Source organism: Neomonachus schauinslandi, chromosome 9 (assembly GCF_002201575.2).
Source record: "Neomonachus schauinslandi chromosome 9, ASM220157v2, whole genome shotgun sequence".
Taxonomy (NCBI): Eukaryota; Metazoa; Chordata; class Mammalia; order Carnivora; family Phocidae; genus Neomonachus; species Neomonachus schauinslandi.
In genome coordinates this window covers 32,140,719-32,160,956 of record NC_058411.1, presented here as the reverse complement: position 1 = coordinate 32,160,956, position 20,238 = coordinate 32,140,719, and the positions used below count along the sequence as shown (strand labels likewise).

The window sequence follows — 20,238 nt, the reverse complement described above, 5'->3', positions numbered from 1 at the left end:
AATGACTTGAGTGATTTTATTTTGTCAGATATTCAGCTTATATTTCAGCTATGCTTTAAATATCTATTAGGGACTCTGTCAGTCAGATGTAGAGCCAGATTTTCTATCTCAGAAGAGGGAGGAAAAGAATGTGTAGAGGAATTAACATGGAATTTGGAGTCGGAAGACTAGATTCAACACCCACCTCAATCACTTCAGAGTCACTGCTTTAGAGCAATTGGTATGTCACTGGGCGCCCTCCCTAGTAGCATAAGGATCTGTAGCGAAAGTCACTTAGGACAATTTAAGATTTAGCTCATTAGAAAGAGAGAAGGGAAGAAAAGACTGTGTGGATTTATGAGTAGTAGTGGATGGTACAGGGATGGAATCTTGGGCTTTCAAAACCCTTCTAGGTGGTGCTGGCTGGGGAAGGGACGTCTGAGAGGGGTTCCACTCTACTGTGTTGGGAAGGTTGAGTGTTCAAAGCCCATGGGGTTTACAGCAGAAAGAAGATGGTGGAGTTGGGAAGGGAAGCCATAAATATACACTTTACTCTTTAACTCCTTGCAATCTTGCCCCAAACCTACCTAGTCCCAGATACAGCTTTCTTTCACTTCTTGCTTCCACTGTCCTCTCTTAGGAACTCCTTTGCTGAATTAATGAATGGGGCCACTTCTAATAAATCATAACCAGCACTTAAATGAGCCTCACATGAGTAACAGAGGACCACCTTCAAAGAGAGCATAAAGGTTCGGACACTATCGATAGTCACCTCTGTAGAGAGAGGAAATAAAACCAAGATCCCATTGCATTGGGCATCACAACTTCACAAGCAGTTCCTCCTTGTTTCAGAAAGACATTGAGACCCAGCTTTCTCATGAAAGTTATTCCTTTACCATCAATCTGCCTCTCTCTAGGAGGTGCATTCCCCTTCAGGATCAAGGAGTGTAAAGAGCATGGGATCTGGAATCAGTAGACCCAGGTGTGGGTCCATTTATATGCTGTGAACTTTAGGCCACTCACTTTTCCTCTCTGATGTGGAAAGAGATGTAATACCTACCTTATCACTAGATGATAAGGAGGTTCAGAATGAGATTCTGTATTTGTTTATGCCTTGTGTATATAGCCCCTTCATTTTTTCTAAAGCAACATAAAGAATTCTTCCCTATTACCAAGTTATTTCAAAAGGCACATCTTGCCATGGGTGAGAATCAGAGCCATGTCGTGGTCTAATGGCTCTTCTGTTTACTAGCGTGAGCAATTCCCTCCACCCCCTGGCACCTTGCTTTCCTCTCTTGTGAAATGGTCAAGAATATCAGTTGTCCAGACAAGGAAGTTATTTGAAGTAGAAAATGTGCAGGGTAGACATAGGACTGGTGAGTTTCCATTCTGCTATTTCCAGTTCTACCTATTTCATTTCTTCTAGCAGGATTTAAAATCCACAGTAGTTTTCCTGGTGCCATGATTAAACATGGTGAGTCTGGTTGAAAGAAGTGATTTTGGAGTCACATAGATGTGGCTGCTTGCTGCAAGCTATGCAAGTTACCAAATACATTTATCCTGAGAGCCCAAGAACAATGTCACCTACCGCATAGGATTGCAATGAGGCAAGTTACGTAAATAAGGCATTGAGCGTACTGTTTGGCACCCAGTGGGTACTCAGTGAGTGTTAGTTTTTTCCTCTAGACTATATATTGCTCTTCAGTTTTTACCCTCATCAAATCACATTTATTATACATTCCAAATAACGCACAGTACTAAGGAGGTGCTTTAATAACAGGGTGCTACGGGACCGTCAGGTTGGGATGAAGAATGGAGGGAGCCAGTTATGTTTGCCTTGTAATAAGCAGTAGTGGTATCTCGTCTCCTTGCTCTGGTCCTGAGCCTGCTCACTGTTCCAGCCGCTTGGCCCCATGATCTCTGGCTGTGTCTACGGAACACAGCAAAGGCCACAATAAACCAGCACTAATAAATGGCAGATCATTTTGAGGGATTTTTCTTTGCGTTCCTGTGCTTGCTCTCCTGGTGAGATAGGAAACCTTTAATAAGACTTTTCCTAAATGATGCTGCATGTGAAATGTGGATTTTCCCCCCCTCTGTTCTCCTAACAAATGACCATTTCATGAGGTTTCTTTTCATTTTTTTTCCTTCTTCTTTCCTGTTTCTCAGTACATTCCACAAAGAGCTTATTCCTCTGCTGGTTACTGATTGATGGTTCTACTCTGTGTGCCCTTTAATTTTGCAATAAACCAACAAGGAGTTGAGACCACAAACTTAAAGAGAATTGACTTATTTATTTGACTGGATTCACTGGAATAACAGGCAGACTTAGTCGTTTCAGTGCTGTCCTGGGGAGGGCAGGAGGAGTCCGTGAGCCCAAACGCTGCCTTGTAAATAACCAGACAGAGAAGAGCTTCCTTGTCCTCCCATTCCCAAGCAGCTGGCTGTTCATTTTCAGCAGTGATCCCTTTCCAGGCCTCGATCTGAGCAGGAAATCTTCCACAAGACTTGCCCACAGCTCCAGGATTCTGAATTCAGTGGGACTTCAGATATGTGGAAATGGAAAGACACCATCCACAGGTCCCGTGTTTCTTGTTTTCAAAGGGCTCCTCATGCCCCTTAAATGATTGCCAGCATGACCACAAACCTGCCTGGGTTACCAGTCCTTCCAGGCCTGGCCTCTCGGCTGGATGATGTCAAGGACCAAGAACAAACCCCTGCCCCTACCCGCTCCATCCCGGCTGTGTCTTCACCATAGATAGACCAGGGCCTCCATCACAAGCACCGGCAGCAATACACTTCAGGAATCAATTACCAAACATATGAAGAATCGACTGATTTTTTTTTTCTTATTTAGCACCACCATCGTATGGTGTAACCAGTCAGAAAATGAATGCAAACATCATTTCAAGTCGGAAAACAAGAACAAACTTTTTGAATGGCTCACGCGGATCCTAAGTGAACTGAAGACAGTCCTTTTAGGGTATTTAAACACATAGAAACTCCTATCATTTATATTTAAGGAGGGCGGTGTATCCAGGGCTGTTCCCTGTGAGTTGAAGTAGAGCTGGAAAGATAAAGGCCCACATGGGATTGGTCCCGGCTGCGAACTCCTCCTCCAGATCCCCGCGCTGTTTGTGGCTCCGCCACGTTTAACCAGCTAACTGCCTGTCCTCCTTCTGCTCTCCTGCGGCAACCTTTCTTCTGAAACTCTTGTCATCACATGTTAGCAGAAGTGAAAATATTAGCAGAGAGGTTAGCGGCCAAGACAGAAATAGAATCCAGGAGTCTGTGTCTTTTCTTCTGCCATACCTGCTGGAGCATGGTTCCTCCCTGCACTGAAGACTCAGTGTTTCCAGCTCCACCAAACAGCATTCGAACAGTCGACTGGTTTCTTCTTGCTACTGAAAGTTTGTCTTATTCTTAAACATTTTGTACAGTTTTTCTTTCCGTGTGATTTTGCAGTAAATCACATGGCGCTTGGTCCGTCCGATCTCAGCAAATGCCAGGCTCTAAGGAAATTAATCCACGAATATCCATGAGGCTGTGAGGGTTCTTGTCACAGAGCTTTTATGTGGTAGAGCCGGCACACACTGGAGGTACAGACAGACCGGGTTTGAATCTGGCTCTGCCATGCACTAGCTATTCCGTCCCCGAAAATGGTTCAACTCCTCTGAGCCTCAGTTTCCTCATCTTCAAAACTAGGATAATAACATTTGCCTCACTGAGGTGTGAGGATGAAATGAACTAATGTATGTAAAGCACTTGGTACAGGCTTGGATCCACAGGAAGTAGACAGTCTCCTCCCTTCTCCCTCCTTTAGAATGGGTACAGGGAGGCAGAGACCCCTGAAGTCTCAGAACATTGACCCTGTAGGTAGAGAGGGAAGAATCACCTACATGACACCGAGAAAAAATCCTGGTACTAAATTACTTGGGACCGATTGTCAAGGGGGACCATTAGGAACTGGGAGACGAGTCAGCTGCAGCGGGCATGGTGAGGAAAGACTTCATGGAAGAGGTGCAATTTGAACTGGTCCTGAAAGAGGGAAGCTGGAAGCAGAGTAAAGGACATTTCAGCCTTGGCATGGGGCACTTGACATGGGGATGAGAGCCAGAGTGAGCGAACCATGAGAAACACAGAGAAGAATAATAAGAGTGTCACAAGCTTCAGTGTTCCCATTGGAGAAAAAAAAAATGGGAGTGAGTAGAATGGTAGGTAAAAAGCTGATAGTTGTTAGGTACCTGCTGGGTATTAGGCACCGTCTTAAGTGCTTTCTGTGCCAACTCATTTATCCTCACAACAGGTACAATCGTTCTCTCATGATGCAGTTGAAGAAAGTGAGGCACAGAAAGATTAAGTCATCTACCTGAAATTCTACAGCTGGGTGGTGGTGGAGCTGAGACGGAAGCCCAGGAGGTCTGACTCCAGAGCCCACCCTCCTAATACACAAGAGCTGTTTCCCTCATGAGGCAGTGAGGATGAGCTAAGACCACTCTGTGAGCATCCTCTGAAAAGTATAAAGCATCATGCACACATAAAGTGCTGTCAGGATTCTTGTTAATGACGTAGATGAGAGGCAAATGAAAGTGCGGGAGGAAAAATGACAGGATAGCACTCTCGTGCAGTTACGCTTAGCAGCTCATGTCCCTCACCATCCCCGCTAGCAACTCAGAGGCCCGACACAACCTCACACTTCCTCTTGGGACAGTGCTCCAGGTGGCCATTCCCAAGGCACCAGAGTAGATACTGGAGACTAAAAACCTATTTGTCATCTGGCATTGGGGCTCATGCCTTGAGTGTGATCTGCCCTTGGCTAGGACATCATTTTATGGGCCTGTAGCACATGATGGGGATTGGCTTGTTAGTGACCACGATCAAAGATCTCCACTCCAAGGGCATTGCCATGGAAGGAGGCCCATCCTCACTTGCCATGTAAATATTTAGCCATTTTAATGTATTTGTTCTGGGCCTATTCTTCTTCTGTCTCTCTTATGTTGACTCTGTTTAATTGTAGGTTATTATTGTTTATGGATGTTGATGTCATTTATTTAAATATGGATATAGACAGATAGCTTCAGCTCCCAATTCCCCCCACCCTTCTTTAAAAAACAAACAACAACAACAACAACACTTTACACAATATCCCTTCTTTGAGGATATCAAATAAATAGTTTTTGTTCAAAGGCTTCCCTCACGAGGCTGCTGTTTTGGAAATTTGTTCCTAAGCAGATGTTTTGACCTCCTTCTGAACAGGTTATGAATGATCTTTGCTCTCATTTTATGCTACAGATTGACTCTGGAGATAGAATTGGATGCATGCACCCAGTTTCTGAGTTCAGAGAGCCCTTGGAATGCAATTTGCTTGAGTGGCATAGAGATACAGAAGTCAGATTAGTGTTGGCTTGTCCTCCTCTGGAGATTTTTCAGAGGCGGGGTGAGATCAGAGGCCCCTCTGGGCTTCAGCTCCTCCGGGCTTCAGCTCCTCCCCACTCTAAGCCACTATAAGTTTGGCTGAGGCTGGAGAATAGCAAAGTAGGTGTTTATCAGGCTGGACTCCCCCAAGAGCCATATTTTCAGACCCCTGGGGAGCAAGTGACTCAACAGAACTATTTTCTTGGTCTCAGATGAGTCTAAGGAGGGGAAATCAGTCAATAGTAGCTGCCTGTGATGGACTGATCACAAAGCTGTGTCTTTCTAACCCTCCTTGCAAATCAAAAGGAGGGGGATCCCCAGAACCCAGGCGTACACGTGAATAGAAAGCACCATCAAGTAACAAAAACACCTAAAAAAGGTCAGCAGAAACTCAGAGGACTGTTGGAAATTCACCTCCCCTGCCTTTCTGTGGGGCTCAGTGGGCAGTAAGGGAGTGGGCGAGGACAGCCAAACAAACCATCAAAAGCCACTTGGCCGCAAGAAACGTACAGTGCAGTGAAGGCTGGTAGGAAGGTTTCTTCCACATCTGGGAACCTCAGAGTCATCCAGCAATTGGCCTTGTTCGCTTCCAAGCCCCAGCTGGCCAGAGACCTATTTGATCCCATGCTAAGGGCAAAATCGCCCACGGCTGGGGAATGCACCATTTGAAGCTGCTGTGAACGCACTGTCGCAGGTCACCAGCGGCGCGTGTTATTTCCTGCAACAAGCCCTAGATCACTGACAGGATGTCGCCCAGGTTGGGCTGCAGGTGGAAACAGCACGCCAGGCTGCTGTTTGTGGCCTCGTTACAACTGTCACCCCATTTGAGACCCGGAACCAGCGTGTGTTAACCTCAGCCCCATTGGAGCAGTGGAACAGTGGGCTGACAGCGGGACCAAGCTTTCACGCCTACGCAGTAGCTGCCACCCCAGGTTCCCCACCGCATCCCCTTGCGTGTGCACCCCTGGAGAAGGAGGCCAAAGAGAAAGCCACCCTGCCGTGCTGCCGTTTTCTTGTGTCTTTATTTTGACCAAATGGCAGGCACAGTTTTATTTCAGTTCGTTTCCTCTGAACTCAGAGTCTAGACAATGGCTAACACGAGACAGAAGCAGTAGTGTTACCAGTCTCTGTGTGATCGAGTGTGTGTTTGTGCAAAGCTGTGGAGATTCATTTCTTCTCCCTCCACCTCCGTGGCCTCCTACTGAGCCAGTATCTTTGTTAGGGACTCTCCTCGGAGGCAGTGTTTCTTGAGCATTGCCTGTGAATTTCCACAGTGAAACCTACAAAAGAGATTTTTTCCTCCAGGTTTGTAATAAGAGATATGAATTTTTATCAAGATTTGAAAGTATTCTCACCATAAATACCAAATTATTTGCAACTGTGTCTTTCATTCTTTTTTTCTTTTTTTTTTTCTTTCTCTCTTCCTCAGCCACTGCCATTTGGTTCTGTGTAAAATGGATTTCTTGAGGGTGGAGATGATGAGAATCAATGATAAGGTGGAATTTTAAGTGTAATATTCATCCCGATGAGAACTGAAATGTATAATGTTTTTCATAGCAGCCTGCTACATTTGCAGCCAGAATATGTTCATTTTCTTTATGTCTTTTATGGACTGAACACTTTTTTTTTTTTTTTTGACTCAACACTTTCTAGGTTCAGAGAAGTTAGGAGCATTTTCCAGAATTGCACAGCAGGCTAGTGACAGAGCCAGAAATACGAGGCAGGATGCCTGACTCCCACAACAGTGTTTTCTTCAGGCCAAATTGAAGTTTGGTCCTTTTACCACAAATATTTTGAAAGGAAAATCCCCCACAGTCTTTCAGATTTTCCCAGAACACAATTGTCATACAGACCTTCAAGCAGGCTGGAATACTAAAACCTTATCAGTTCTTTATTTTAGAACTGACAGTTGATATTCTCTGGGCTGAAGCTAAAGAAAAATGATTTTTTTTTTCATAATGGAATGATTTATAATTTTCCAGACCTTGGCAAAATTAAGCCAGTGAATAGTAAAACCAGAACTGTGACGCTCAAACTCCAAAATATTTGGTCTGACTTTTCCTCACAACAAATACTGGATATCTCTTTTCAGAGTTGGAAGTGACAGGAAGGGTTTGGGATGGGGAGAGGCGGGGGAGAGGCATGTGTCTATGAGTGTGGGCTTCCAGGCCTCTCTTGGAGGAACTCCCTCTGTTCCTGCACTGTACCCAGAGCTGCTCCATCCCTCGTGCCCTCCCCCACTTTCTTGCGGCAGGGGGGTTGGGGGTACAGGGGGGTGCAGGGGGGGCCCACTCCCAACTCCTGTACAGCAGAATGGGTTGGGGCAGACACCGTCATGGTTGGGAATCAAGAGGAGAGTATGGTGAAAACCACTCCAGGGCCTTTCTCTCAAGCCTTGGTGATGAAAGGACTCAATGAACCTTAACAATTTCTCACAGGAAAATTCCAGCCTCTGTCTTCTTAAAAGCAGGACATTCAGCAACCCTTAACAGAGCCAGGATTAAAACCCAGAATTTCTGACTTACCCAAGGCCTATGTTTAGATAGAAAGGCTCGATCACTGTCCTATCTGGCAATTAGGATCATTTTAGATACCAAAAATGACAGTTTAAAAAAAAGTACCGTGGGCAGATAGACCATTTTTAATACAAAAAGAAGAAAAAATGAACTATGACTTCAGAACCTTTAAAAAGCAGAGCCCTGTCATTTTGAGAGTGCTAGATTTGGCAGCAGGCAGGCAGTTTGTGAGCAGAGTCAGCCCCCAGCCTCTTTCTCCGTCGCTCGGATGATGCCCTTTCTCTGGCTGGCCAGGTTATCTGGTGCACTGCCTGTTCACTTGAGTAACCAGGAGTATTGGGACTATCCCTGCACCTAGCGCTACAGGCCCAATTAAAGTGATTTTGAAACTTGTCTGATTCTCTGTGTTAGCTTGTAGCAGGTTTCTGACAGGGAGGGGGTGGGAGGAGGAAGTGGGTGTTTTAATGGGCATAGAAATGCCACCCTACCCCCCCGAGGGGCCTCACGCACGATTCCTCTAACCCAGCCTCCCCCTTAAACTCTTGCACATAGACATGAGTTCCATGAAGAGCTTTAGATTCCAGGCCTCCTGTGGGCCTCGGAAATGACATGCCACATGCATCTGGGGCACTGAAAACCACCAAAAAGATAGGGAGAGTTCGACTCAGATTGCCTCAAATGCCTGGCTCTTTTGTAGAAGCTGCAGCTACTTACCTACTTGACTATGGTTATTTCGTAGCATCAGAGTCCAAAAGGACTCTTGTCACAAAATCAGGCTTGTTACAATGTAGCACTCTGATAATCTTCTAATGTCTGGACATTAAAAATAATGAACAAAGAAATCTATAAATCAAATTCTCTAGACCAGGACATGCAGGCCTGGAAAAGTCACCCATCCTAGGGTCTGGGCTAAGAGCTCCTCCTTCCTCTCCTCTGCCCACTGCTGCCTTGGGAGGAAGAGTGGGCAGGGAAGCCAGCACGTCCCTCTTCTTTTTTTTTTTTTTTTTAAAGATTTTTTTATTTACTCTTTTGACAGAGACACAGCGAGAGAGGGAACACAAGCAGAGGGAGGGGGAGAGGGAGAAGCAGGCTTCCCGCCGAGCAGGGAGCCCGATGCGGGGCTCGATCCCAGGACCCTGGGATCACGACCTGAGCTGAAGGCAGACGCTTAACGACTGAGCCACCCAGGCGCCCCCACGTCCCTCTTCTTATCTGAGCTGCTGACCTCAGGCAGGTGACTCTAGTTCACCTGGTGGAAAGTGGGGCTTTCAAATTTTGCCTCTCACTTGCCCCCACAGAAAGTTGAATGAGGGCATGTGCCATGTATTTAGGTCCTTAAAAAAATCTGACTTGTAAATATTGAGTTATTGTTTTGCTGACCATGAATATTTCTTCTGCTGACCAAAGAGGGCCAGATATTCCATTCCAACCTCTTCTATCCCTGGCTTACCATAAAGTCCTTCTTCTCTGTCACCTTCCAAGAGTCAAATAAAAGGAGCTTCTTCTGCCAAAGGCTGTGCCTTTAGATCTGACAGTTCTCCACCCTGATTTCTTCAGGGCTGTCCCATTTTCTCTTCTTTCTCCCATTTTTCAGTACTCACCATGAGCTGGAATATACTAAGTGGCTACTCCTGGAGGCCCCAGCAGAAATACTTCTAATACTTCACTGTAGGGTGGATCAGACTAGACATACAGTGGCCCCTAAGGTAGAATATATTCTGGACCAGGAAGTGTGAGTAGGATGGGGGCGTGGGTACAGCATAGATATAGTTTGGCCACAGCATAGCCAAAGAAAGATGGGTCAACTGAAGGCAAGTGGTCTGCACTGGATACAGAGACTCATGGAAAAGCAGGCTCAATTGCCCAGGGGACTCTAGCTCCCCAACCCCCTGACCCTTAGGGCTGATGGTTCTGATCAGTTTATTCTGCTCCTACCTTCTTGTCTCCAGTTATTTGCTCTCTTAAGCTATTTTTTAAATACTTAATGGAAATGAGTCATATTTCTGTTTGTGTGTTAGTTGGCTTTTTCATCCACAAGACCCTGTCTTCTGACCAAAATGACATTCCTTCCCATCCATCTGCCTTTTTAGTTCACCTGGTCTTTAACTGGTTCCTGTCTTTCCACCTTTTTTTCCTCTAAGACCTGTTCTCTGTGAAAGCAGGACTTACTGGGTTGTTTATGAATATGTACCCTGAAGTTTCTTCTTTTTTAAAGAGCTTTATGGTGCCCTTAAAGTGAGCATAGATGCTGTACACAGAAGGGTTGAGTAGGATGCACTTAGAGAAAGCCAGATAATGCAAGAGAAAACTTGGAACCCAGGGACATGGTCTTTGGAGGGAGAAGTCTCACCCCAGTGTTGCCTTGGGAGAGGAGCACTAAAAATGAGACTTAAGGTCTATGTGGTATGAGAAGACTTGACTTACCATTTGCAAGTCAAGTGTACCCGAAGCATCCTGCAGCCCAGAGGGCAGTACGGAGAAGCCCTGGGAGTAAGTGGTCTCTTGATATACAGAGTTGAGTGGAGATAATTGTTACTTTGTCTGACTCACAAAGCCTCCTCTTCCCAGTAGATGGTTGGTATTCTCCTTCCTGAAGAATAAACTTTAAGCTAGACTCCGTCTCCTCCTGGCTTCAGATGTAATCATGACCACTAAAACAAACAAACAAAAAACCAACCTATTTTCCCCTTAGTCCAAGAGTCCCATTCTGGCCTTTGGATTTGTAGTTGATGGGGGTGGTGGGGTGGGGGGTATGTTTTCAATGAGCCATACTTTCAGAGAAGTGGCAAAAATAGTTACTGTCCTTTCATTTAAATTGTCATTGCTTTTTGAACATATCAACAATTGTTCTTTGTCAGCAGTGGGCTGTATGTTATACAAAAGGGAATCAGGTATGTTTTCTATCTAAAGAGGAAGGTACCAGTCCGCAAAGGATAACTAAAGACAATGATGAGTGGTAACATTTTAGCATTAACCACTGGTCAGGCACTAATGCTAAGGATCTTATATGCATTATCCAGTTTCGTGAAACCCTGTGAGTTCAGTATTATCATACCAGAGAGGTATGAGACTTCCCCAATGTCATACGGCTAGTAAGTGGTGGAGCCCAGGATCTTAACTCCAGTCTATCTGACTCCCAAGCACTTACCCTAACTACTGTGCAAACTGCGCTCCCACAAATGTGGCACCAAGCATCGGAAGCCCCAGTCTTTCCATTGGAGCAAAATGGCAAGGACGCCCTTCTGAAGTGTCAGTCAGAACAACTTTCCAGAAACCAGGTAGTGTTAAGACTCTGTTTATAATGTGTAATAGTATTTTATAGGTTACTTTAAGGGTGTAGTTTTCGGGTCTCCAGAGGACAATACATTTATGAGCTTCTGCGCAAGCCATGGTTATTTGTCAGCGATGCTATTTGAAAATGTTTCCATTCTATCATTTTGCTGAACACGGGTTGAGAAAACCACAACAATTTAGTAAGATGATGTGATTAGCAAAGCCCTGAGTTTGGTTGGTATGTGTCCTTCAGTGATTTGGCTTTCGGGTGCAAAATACAAAAGGAGAGGATTATTAGCAAAACCACTCTTGCCCTTGGAGAGTGAAATGTCTTCTCCACCTCGTCTCCTGTTGAAAGTGGAGATGGTGCTGAGTACCTTCTGAGGGACATCTGGAGTTTGGTTTGAGGTTCTGCAGGACATAACTCTATTAGTTCTGTATAATAAAACCATCATCTCAAGACAAGTTTCCATGAAGGACCAGTGAAATAATAGTAAAAGTGAGGGGAAAAAGTGATCTGAATATTTTAGTAAATGGCTCATCTGTTAACTTACAAGTTTCTAGAGAAGACATACAGAGCCTTCACCTCTTTGTTTCTCCCTGTGTATATGGTGACAGGCCTTGCATGGTAGGTATTCAATACATTTTTTTTTTTTGTATTATCATCACCATATCATTAGAGTTCTTTCATTTTTACCAAGCCATCATTTAGAAGAATTCTCTAAAAAAGTAGAGCTTTCCTATTTTGATCTCTCAGAAGCTTCACATTTTTAAAAACTAGGACAGACAGATATATTATTTTGTTCATTGGTAAATAAAGCGCATAGTATTTTCAGAGTAATACCAGTACCTATTGGCCTGCCTGTAAATGATTGCTATCTTTTTCTTATTGAGATTTTTGCACAAATTCCTAGCCATTGAATAAAACTTAAGAAGGACTAAGATTGGTAGAAATGATCAGATCCTGAAGTATATCCTAATGTAGGAAATTGTGGTTTAGTGTTCTCCTGTTAGATTAAATTATCTGAAGCACATGGTATTACTATATATTATATATATACTTAATCTATATAGCATTGTTCTGAAGAAAATAACACCAATAACAATGGCTTCTGTTTATTGACTATTTACTATGTGCCAGACATTGTTAGATGCCTCACATTGATTATCTCACTTAATTCTTGTAACAGTTCTGTAAGATGGGTATGATTTTACCTATGAACAAATGAAGCTACTTAACTCAAAAGTTTAAGTAACTTTCCCAGGGTGTGCAGTGTCAGAGTCAGAATTTGAACTCAGTTTAATTAAACTCCAAAGCCCACACCCTATATTATAAAGAGAGAAATGAACATAATTTTTATCCAGACTCCTACAAATGAGCATTTGTTCTTGAGAGAGTAGGCTGTTATTTGACTATGTAAAGCCATTGTAATTGCAGACGCATGGCATGTGATTCTTACCAGTCCAGATGAAAAGTAGCAATGCAGAAGAATGAGGAGAAGGTGAGCAGATACTCAGCAGAGGGCTGCAGGATCTGACCATCACTTCAGAGTAGCTGGAGACTCATATGCCTAGCTCACACACAGAAACTTTGCAAAGGTTGGCTTTGCTAATAGAGTACTTCATTTCTTTGCCTGACCTTGCCATCGTGCTCCACTCTCAGCCCTCAATTAAGCTGCCATTGGTAGAGGATTTATAACGTGTCCCTGGTTCATTCAAGAGACAGTGACAAAGGTGTGGCTGAAAAGCCGGACAATGAAGAACAGAGACGGTTTCCACTTCTGTTCAAATTCGGGTGGCAACAAAACCATAGCTGACCCTCGGGACAGACCAAGACAGTCCAACTCGATGCTTATTCCAGATACTAAGTGACTAGTACCATTTTCAGAAGGGACGTTTCCTCTGAGTGACCAAGATGCTCACAGTTCTTCCACGTAATGGGAACACCCAAACCTTGGGAAATGATTGTGGTGTTAGTCAATGTAATGTTCCAGGAGAGAATCTGTATTTTATTCTTCCTTCAGCCTTCTAAACAATATAGTAAATGTTATAAACAAAGATTTTTAAGGAAAAGAATAGTTTCTTGACTGAAGTGAATGTCATGGTGTGGCAGTGGATCATATGAATTTTAAGTTGGTCATATTTTAATTTGATCATAAAATTATAAGTGGATCATATAATTTTAAATATGAACCGTATTTTGTATATGTGGGGTTATATTAATTTGTGTTTTAAATGCATAGTGAGACTGGAATGTTTTTGTTGGCGTTCAGCGAATCTAAAAGAACAGTGTTGTTCCTTTACGGATGAATCTTATTACAGTTTCACAAATTTGGAAATAAAACTCTGACTTTGAGTTAATATGGAAGAAGCCACAGGCATCCCAGTTTTAAATTACTGCTTTTATTTAGCAGTAGCAATATCTTGGGCTGTGGATATAATCCTAAAAATTGAAGTTTGATCAAATGTGTTCATATGCATCTCTGGTTAGCCTTCTGTTATTTAGCTAATATGACAACACCTCTCAGTCCCAATTTACTCAGCATTTAGAAGGAACCGATTGGTGGTTTAAGCTCTAAAAGAAGCCTGTTTCCCCTTTTCTGTGTTTTGAATGACCTGTAGGTTTCGCCAGATATTCTGGCCTACAGATAAAACTGATGAAAGTCAGAACTGGGGTTTTCCTACCTGTGCTTATCAGTCTTCCCCTGAACCACAGTCTGTTCTTTTGAGAGCTCTAATAATTAATTTGGTCTCTTTCTTCTCCCTTCCCTCACCTTCTCCCTGTCTGTTCACAGGTTATCTTGACGAATCAAATTACAACGCATCTAAGCAGAGCCCTAGCTTCTCAGGCAGACCTGGTGTCTCCAGCTGATGATTTGTCCCTGTCTGAAGGTAAGGGATCTGTCCGAGAGGGGCCGAAACTTGACACTGACGTATAGCCCCACCGCCTTTCCTCTCTGCCTCTCCGCCCCCTGTTGTGCTGGGAGGCTGCGCTGAGAGGCCCTGGCCAGTGAACACAGCCGGATCCTGGCGATTTAGGCTTAGCCAACTTCCCCGGCATCTGATCCCTTGTATTTGGAAAGGCTCTTGCCCCGTCTCTATAGGCCAGCTTCCTTTTTCATCCGAGTGAGTCACCTTCACGGACATCCAATCACCTCCACCTTAAAGCCTGTCACACCTCCATAGATTGATTTTGGGTCCTTAGTATAAGGCCAACTGCAAAGTGACTTGATTTTTGAGACTGATGCTCACAGGTTGGCTTTACTGGTGGTCCCATAGCAATTCAGCCTTTTGTTTGTTGTGCTGGGTGCTTTGGGACTGGCTAAAAGTGTGCACCAGTGTCGTGGGCTGGAGATGTGGCATTCCCGGCCAACTTTACAAAAGGGTTAAGAGAAACTCTCCACATTGGTAAATCTGCAAAATTTTCTCCACCCTCCCATGCTAGCAAAGGTCAGCCTAGCTACGATTTACGTAGCTAGGGGAATTACGCCACGGAACCAGGGGGTGGTTTCTAGCTTTATTGAAAGTTCTTATGTGACATTTCTGAGTTCTGCTAGTTGTAGGCTGGATAAATGTGCATAGCTGTGACAGACCCCCTGCACTTCCATTTTCTGAGAAGTGTTCATGAGGGAGCAGATGGGATTTGTAGGACTCAAAAGGCTCCTGACTGCCAGGTGGTCTAACGTGGATTGACTGCAGTTTATGGACTCAAAAATTGGAAGGATCACAGCCCTGCTTCTTGGTGGTGTTTTCAGAGTGAAAAACTACTTATTTATAAAAATTGTAAAATGCTCTGTGTCCCCTCTTTCCACATTCAGTGGTATGTCATCCCTCCCCCTCATCACCTGGACTGAAAAGCCAAATCATTTACTATTCTTCCCTCCCTGCACTGCTCTCATCCAGTCTTCTTGGTTCTTCTTTCCAAATATAGTCTTCCTCTGCCCCCTCTTCTTTGTAATTAAAAAAAATGTCTATGGATATTACACATTTTTTTTTAAAGTAGGCTCCACACCCACTGTGGGGCTTGAACTCATGACTCTGAGATCAAGAGTGGCATGTTCTACCGACTGAGCCAGCCAGGTGCCTCTTCTTTGTGATTTGTGTTGTGATCAGCTAACTTATTAAACTCACAGTTGGATTATTTTTATAAATTCCAAAATGGCCTTCCCAGCTCCAGCCTCTCTACCATTTCCATTCTGCCACTACCAAATGAAACTCTCTGAATCTGGCTTCCTTTTACTGTGCCACTCTCCTACTCAGAAGTCTGGGAACTGTATCAGCCCATTTTCTGAGAATGGGCCAAGATCAATAAGCTGCTTTTAAAATATTCAGGAATTTGTGGCTTGTCAGCCTGAAATCAGCCAGGGTGGAAGTATTTACACCATGGGAATCAGCACATGCTAAAAATCGGGATTTTTTTTTTTTTTCTCTTCTTTTGTGTGGATCAGTTTCCAAAACATGACTAGAGACCGTGCTTCCTCACTCCTCACAGTCTGCCCTGTCCTTCCCATTCCCCTTGGTTCTTGCCAGGGCCTTGCAGGAAGCTCCCCCATCAAGCACGCCTGCCACTCCCCACTCCTGCCCCATGCTGCTGCAGAGACAGCTCAACTTATCTAGAATAGCATTGCCCTTTTTTTACCTCTACCGCTTCCTTTCTTCCCGAATCCTCCGACTCAGTCAAGGTTTATTTAAAGACCACCTCTTCCCAAAAAAACCTCCTTGTTTGTTCCAGTCTGCACTAGTCTCGCTCTCTCTTCCTCCTCTGTGGCCCTTCTACCTGCTCTGCTTTATAAAGAAAAGGTCCAGGTAACTTAATTTAACTTTTCATGGTTTCCTGACTAGATTGGCAGATTTTTTAAACAGGCTATCTTGTATTCTTTTCATATCCTGAGTGACTAGCAAAGTTCTAGGCACATAGTAGGCAGTAAATAAATGCTAAATGGATACCATAGTAAATACTTTGTAAACAGTAACCATGAGATTCACATAAAGCACCTCATTAAAAATTGTTGTAATTATTTCACACACACACATACACATTTATTCAGCTTTGAGGAGAAAAAAAATATCTTGTTTCCTTATTAAAAAACCAATAAGTAATAGCACTTCGCTTTATCTTAAGCAAAGAAGAGGAGCAGAACAGATACAGAGGAAATTGTTTTGGGGACTCCAGTGTAACCGCTTCCACAAAATGGTAAAGTTGTATTCATGACAAGGGGAGACTTACCAGCTCATCCTTAGACAACTTTTTAAAATTTTGAAATCCTAGGGAGACTGAAAACAGTTGGTTTTTCTAGATCTTTCCTTTGCATAGCTGAGCAGGTAACGAGGCTATAGAAATATTTTTCCTGAAGTCTATAATGAAGTTCTTTACCAGTGAACTAAAATGGACAATTTTCTTAATGCATTTATACCTATTCAAATACATTGCAATGGTTGTTAATGCCACTATGGTTAATATGTATAAATTACTTTGTTGTTTCCAGGATCCATTGTATCAACTTTGCTATTGTGTTATTAGCCCTGGGACCTTGGGCAGGTCTTTTGATGACTTTGGGCCTCAAGATTGGAAATATAAGATTGCTGAAGTCTTTTCTAGCTCTCCCATTGTGAGATCATGTTGTGGGTCTGAAAATCAGGAGCATTCACTTGTTGATGGGGTTTTAAAATTCTGATTTATGGAGTGGAAGAATGGCCTTGTATTTTCCTAGATTAAGCAAGATAGAAAGGATCTTCAGGAATCTTAGCATTGATACTTCGGCATACCTATAAGAACTTCCTTGCCCCACATTGCTGTCTCCTCACTCTGTAAACCATTCTGGTCTTGTCCGTCTGTCTCTTGCTCTCTCTACCTCTTTCCCACACGGACGTGGACACAAGAAGATGCGTGTGCAAACCAGTGAGAGTGAGAAACACACTGATGGGGTGAGCTCCAGGTCCACCCTGTCGTGTAATAGATTTCAGCTACAGAGCAGAAGGCACAGCTTAAACAGTGCTCCCTTGAAAACAGTTGTGGGGTGAGAACAAGCGGCCAAGAGCAGCCAGCAATAAAATGATCTGAGTTGACCTAAGGGAAATACCCAGCAGGGGCCAGTTCAGGGAAATGAAGTCCCTTCTGCTCGCAGGGAATACAAGTGACCTGGCCCAACGAGAGATCTCTTCCACCCCAGCGGATCCTGTACTATTAATATCTGCCAGCTGCGGGCCCAGAGCATCCCCCCCTGCTGAGATCAAAAGAGCCCCTATCTTAGCTGGAACAAGGTCATCTTCACAGAGCTGTGCAAGTGAGCCCTGGCTGGCTGCAGGGACCTCTATGGGGGAGGAGAAGTCAGGAGATGGGGAGGTGCTCTCTCACGCTCCTTTAATCTCGGCTGACCAGCTGTTGCCCTCCCAGTGTTTGTAAAGTTGAGAGTTCTTTGTTTTTGTGTTGCTAGTTTTTTTTTTTTTTTTTTTTCCCTCCTTACTAAGTTTATGGCTGGGTTGTTGCTTGGATGATGTAGACCATGTTCACTGCTTGGGTCCCTGGTATGATTCCCTTCATTGGAGTTCCATTCCACTGTTGGATTATCCAGCTCCCAGGTAGGAGAGCCACAGAAGAGAAAAGTGGACCCCAGAGGTCAAGGACTTTCTGCACATTGTTCCTGCCCCATAGTTTTGTGCCTTGTGAGGGAATCAGAGGGCAAATTGAATTTTCCCTAGGTTGTTGAAATAACTTCTCATAGGTGCAGGGTGCTTGTCAGTTTTCAGCCTGCCTCTCACAAACATTATTTCATTCACTGGAGAGAATGGAATCTTCAAGACTTATGCAAATTGACCAAAATTCACTGCCCTGTGAACCTAAGGGCAGAAATCCAGATTTCTGGTTTTAGAATCTACATTGTTCTTGACCAGGCACTGTGAATCAAAGTATTTTCTTCTTTATTTTTTTGTTTTGTTGACAGAAACTCAGGCAACTAGATTATTACAAAGTTCAGTGACTGGTTACCGACTAGGTTACTGTGACTGTTCTGAGGCCAAGGACATGTTTCTTAGTTGCCCTTACCAGTTCTTCCTGGTGGTCATCGAAAATACTAAGGATGACTGGATCTCAGTCCTAGGGAATATCTCTTTTCCCTGTAATGATCAGTAGAGAAAGGATCTAACAGTCCAGCTGGCCTAAGACTCCATACCCTGTTCTGAAGTCACCTGGGATTTGGGCAGAAGGGCTGGCTGGGCTCCTGTCCACACAAGCACAGTTGGTAAGTGAGGTTGACGTATGGTGACAGTGGGCCCTGTGCAAGATTGAAGCTCTGCTCAACCTACACCACAGGCTTTCTCTCCTCTGATGATTTAATGGGATAGCAGTCACTTCAGTGTGGCGACATGGCCCATTTCAGGAGCCCCAGATGGCTTCATGGAAAGGAAGACATTATTAGGCTGCCATCCTGGCATTTCCAGCATCTGGCATGTTAGTATCCTTTTATCTGCATTAATAGTTCTTGATAGATAATAGCACTCAAAAAGTAAAAATTAAAAGTGCATGGATGGGTAAAGGGAAAGAACACAAGAGAAAAAGCAGTACTTACTAGACTCAAGAGTGCTTTCTAGTTTTAGTAGTGGAAGGCTTTCTATTCCATTTGAATTGATGGCTGATTTCATGTGCAAGAGAAAGTATTTTGGGATTCATACTCCTTAACAAACCATCCCTGCAAAAAGCTGGAGTCCATTTGAAAGATTATATGCAAGTGCATGGCTTGTGTCTCTTTTAAAATAAATTCAACAAGCAAGAGCAGCTCAGAATGGTTGGGGCGAATCAGGGACTCACAGTTGTGAAAGAAGCAGACTTCAAAGCATGGTATGAATTTTCAAGTTTTATTTCCACTCTTGCTTTCCAGCTGGATCTGCTCTGGATTTACTGCAGGATGTTTGAAAATGTGGCTCCCTGCTAATCTCAGACAGTTGCTATGATCAATGGTTTCTTTCATTTCCGATAAAAAACACTGGTGTTTCTGCTTAAATTGTGTGTACTTTCAGCTTTATTATTATAGTTGTAATTTATTGTCCAGCATTACCCAAATTTGTAATCCATTAACCACAGGCTTTGGGGTGGGTTGGTCAAGTTAGCAGAGCTCTCTCCACACGTTAGCTCCGAGGCCCTCCACAGCCTCATCCCAAACTAGAAATGTGTGTTGGTTTGGGTAGGACCATGTACAAATGAGTATGGGTGGGGCAGCTTTAAAAACCCACTTCTTAGGGGTATGGTGCAAGTTGGCTATAATTACTGCTTTGAAAACATAAAGTATCACCACGTGACAATGAGGTTAATGTTAACAACTGTGATCAGCATGGTTGACCTTAACATTTCTATAGTATTTTAAAATGTCCTAAAATGATGAATCACTTAAACCACCTCGAGCAACTGAAGCATGAAGGAGAGTAGGGAATTGCTCAAAGGCCACACAATAAGTGAGAAGTGGTGGTGCTGGGAACGAAGTTAGAGCCCCTCCTGTGAATTCCTAGATTTGGCCAAGGCTGCCTCTTAGGAGTTTTGGATAAAAATGTTTAAGTGTCCTGGTGACCTTTCGATTTCTGATTCCCAAGTCACAGACATATACCAACACACCACCTCACATGCTTCCATTCACAAGGGACACATATCTACCCATGCTCCACCCTCCCTAGTATTCAAGAATCCATGGCACTTAGCTGGGTGAATATTACTTCCAGCAACTGTTCAGATGCCGTGAAAGGCCTAATTTATAGAAAAAGATTAAAAGCACCCAAACCCTGTGTTGTTTAGCTAAAGAAAGTCTACTTATTATTATGTGAGGTAGGGGCAGCTAGAGTTCAGAGAGGGTAGGCAGAGCCTACAAACGTCTGACAAGCTGTAAATCTCAAAAGGGAGAGGAACTTTTTGAAGATGTCCAGCAGGGAGACCAGGGGATAATAGGATCAAGGCAGAAGGACTAACAGGAGAAAGGGAATATTGAAGTCAGCCACCAGGAAGTATTTCTTGGTCAGTAGCTCTGTTTTGCTAGCAATAGTTTGCCAAAGAGAGACACATGTGAAGCATGAG

At 43.7% G+C, this 20,238-nt stretch overlaps 1 protein-coding gene across 1 annotated transcript in view; it reads left to right on the top strand.

Moving 5' to 3' along the window:
• The window catches only part of RAD51B (RAD51 paralog B), a 565,004-nt gene that overhangs the window by 396,361 nt on the left and 148,405 nt on the right, over positions 1-20,238 (top strand). The window contains exon 8 of the mRNA XM_021679523.1: positions 13,979-14,075. Within this exon, the coding sequence (XP_021535198.1) occupies positions 13,979-14,075 (97 nt within the window). The remainder of the gene's footprint in view (positions 1-13,978; positions 14,076-20,238) is intronic.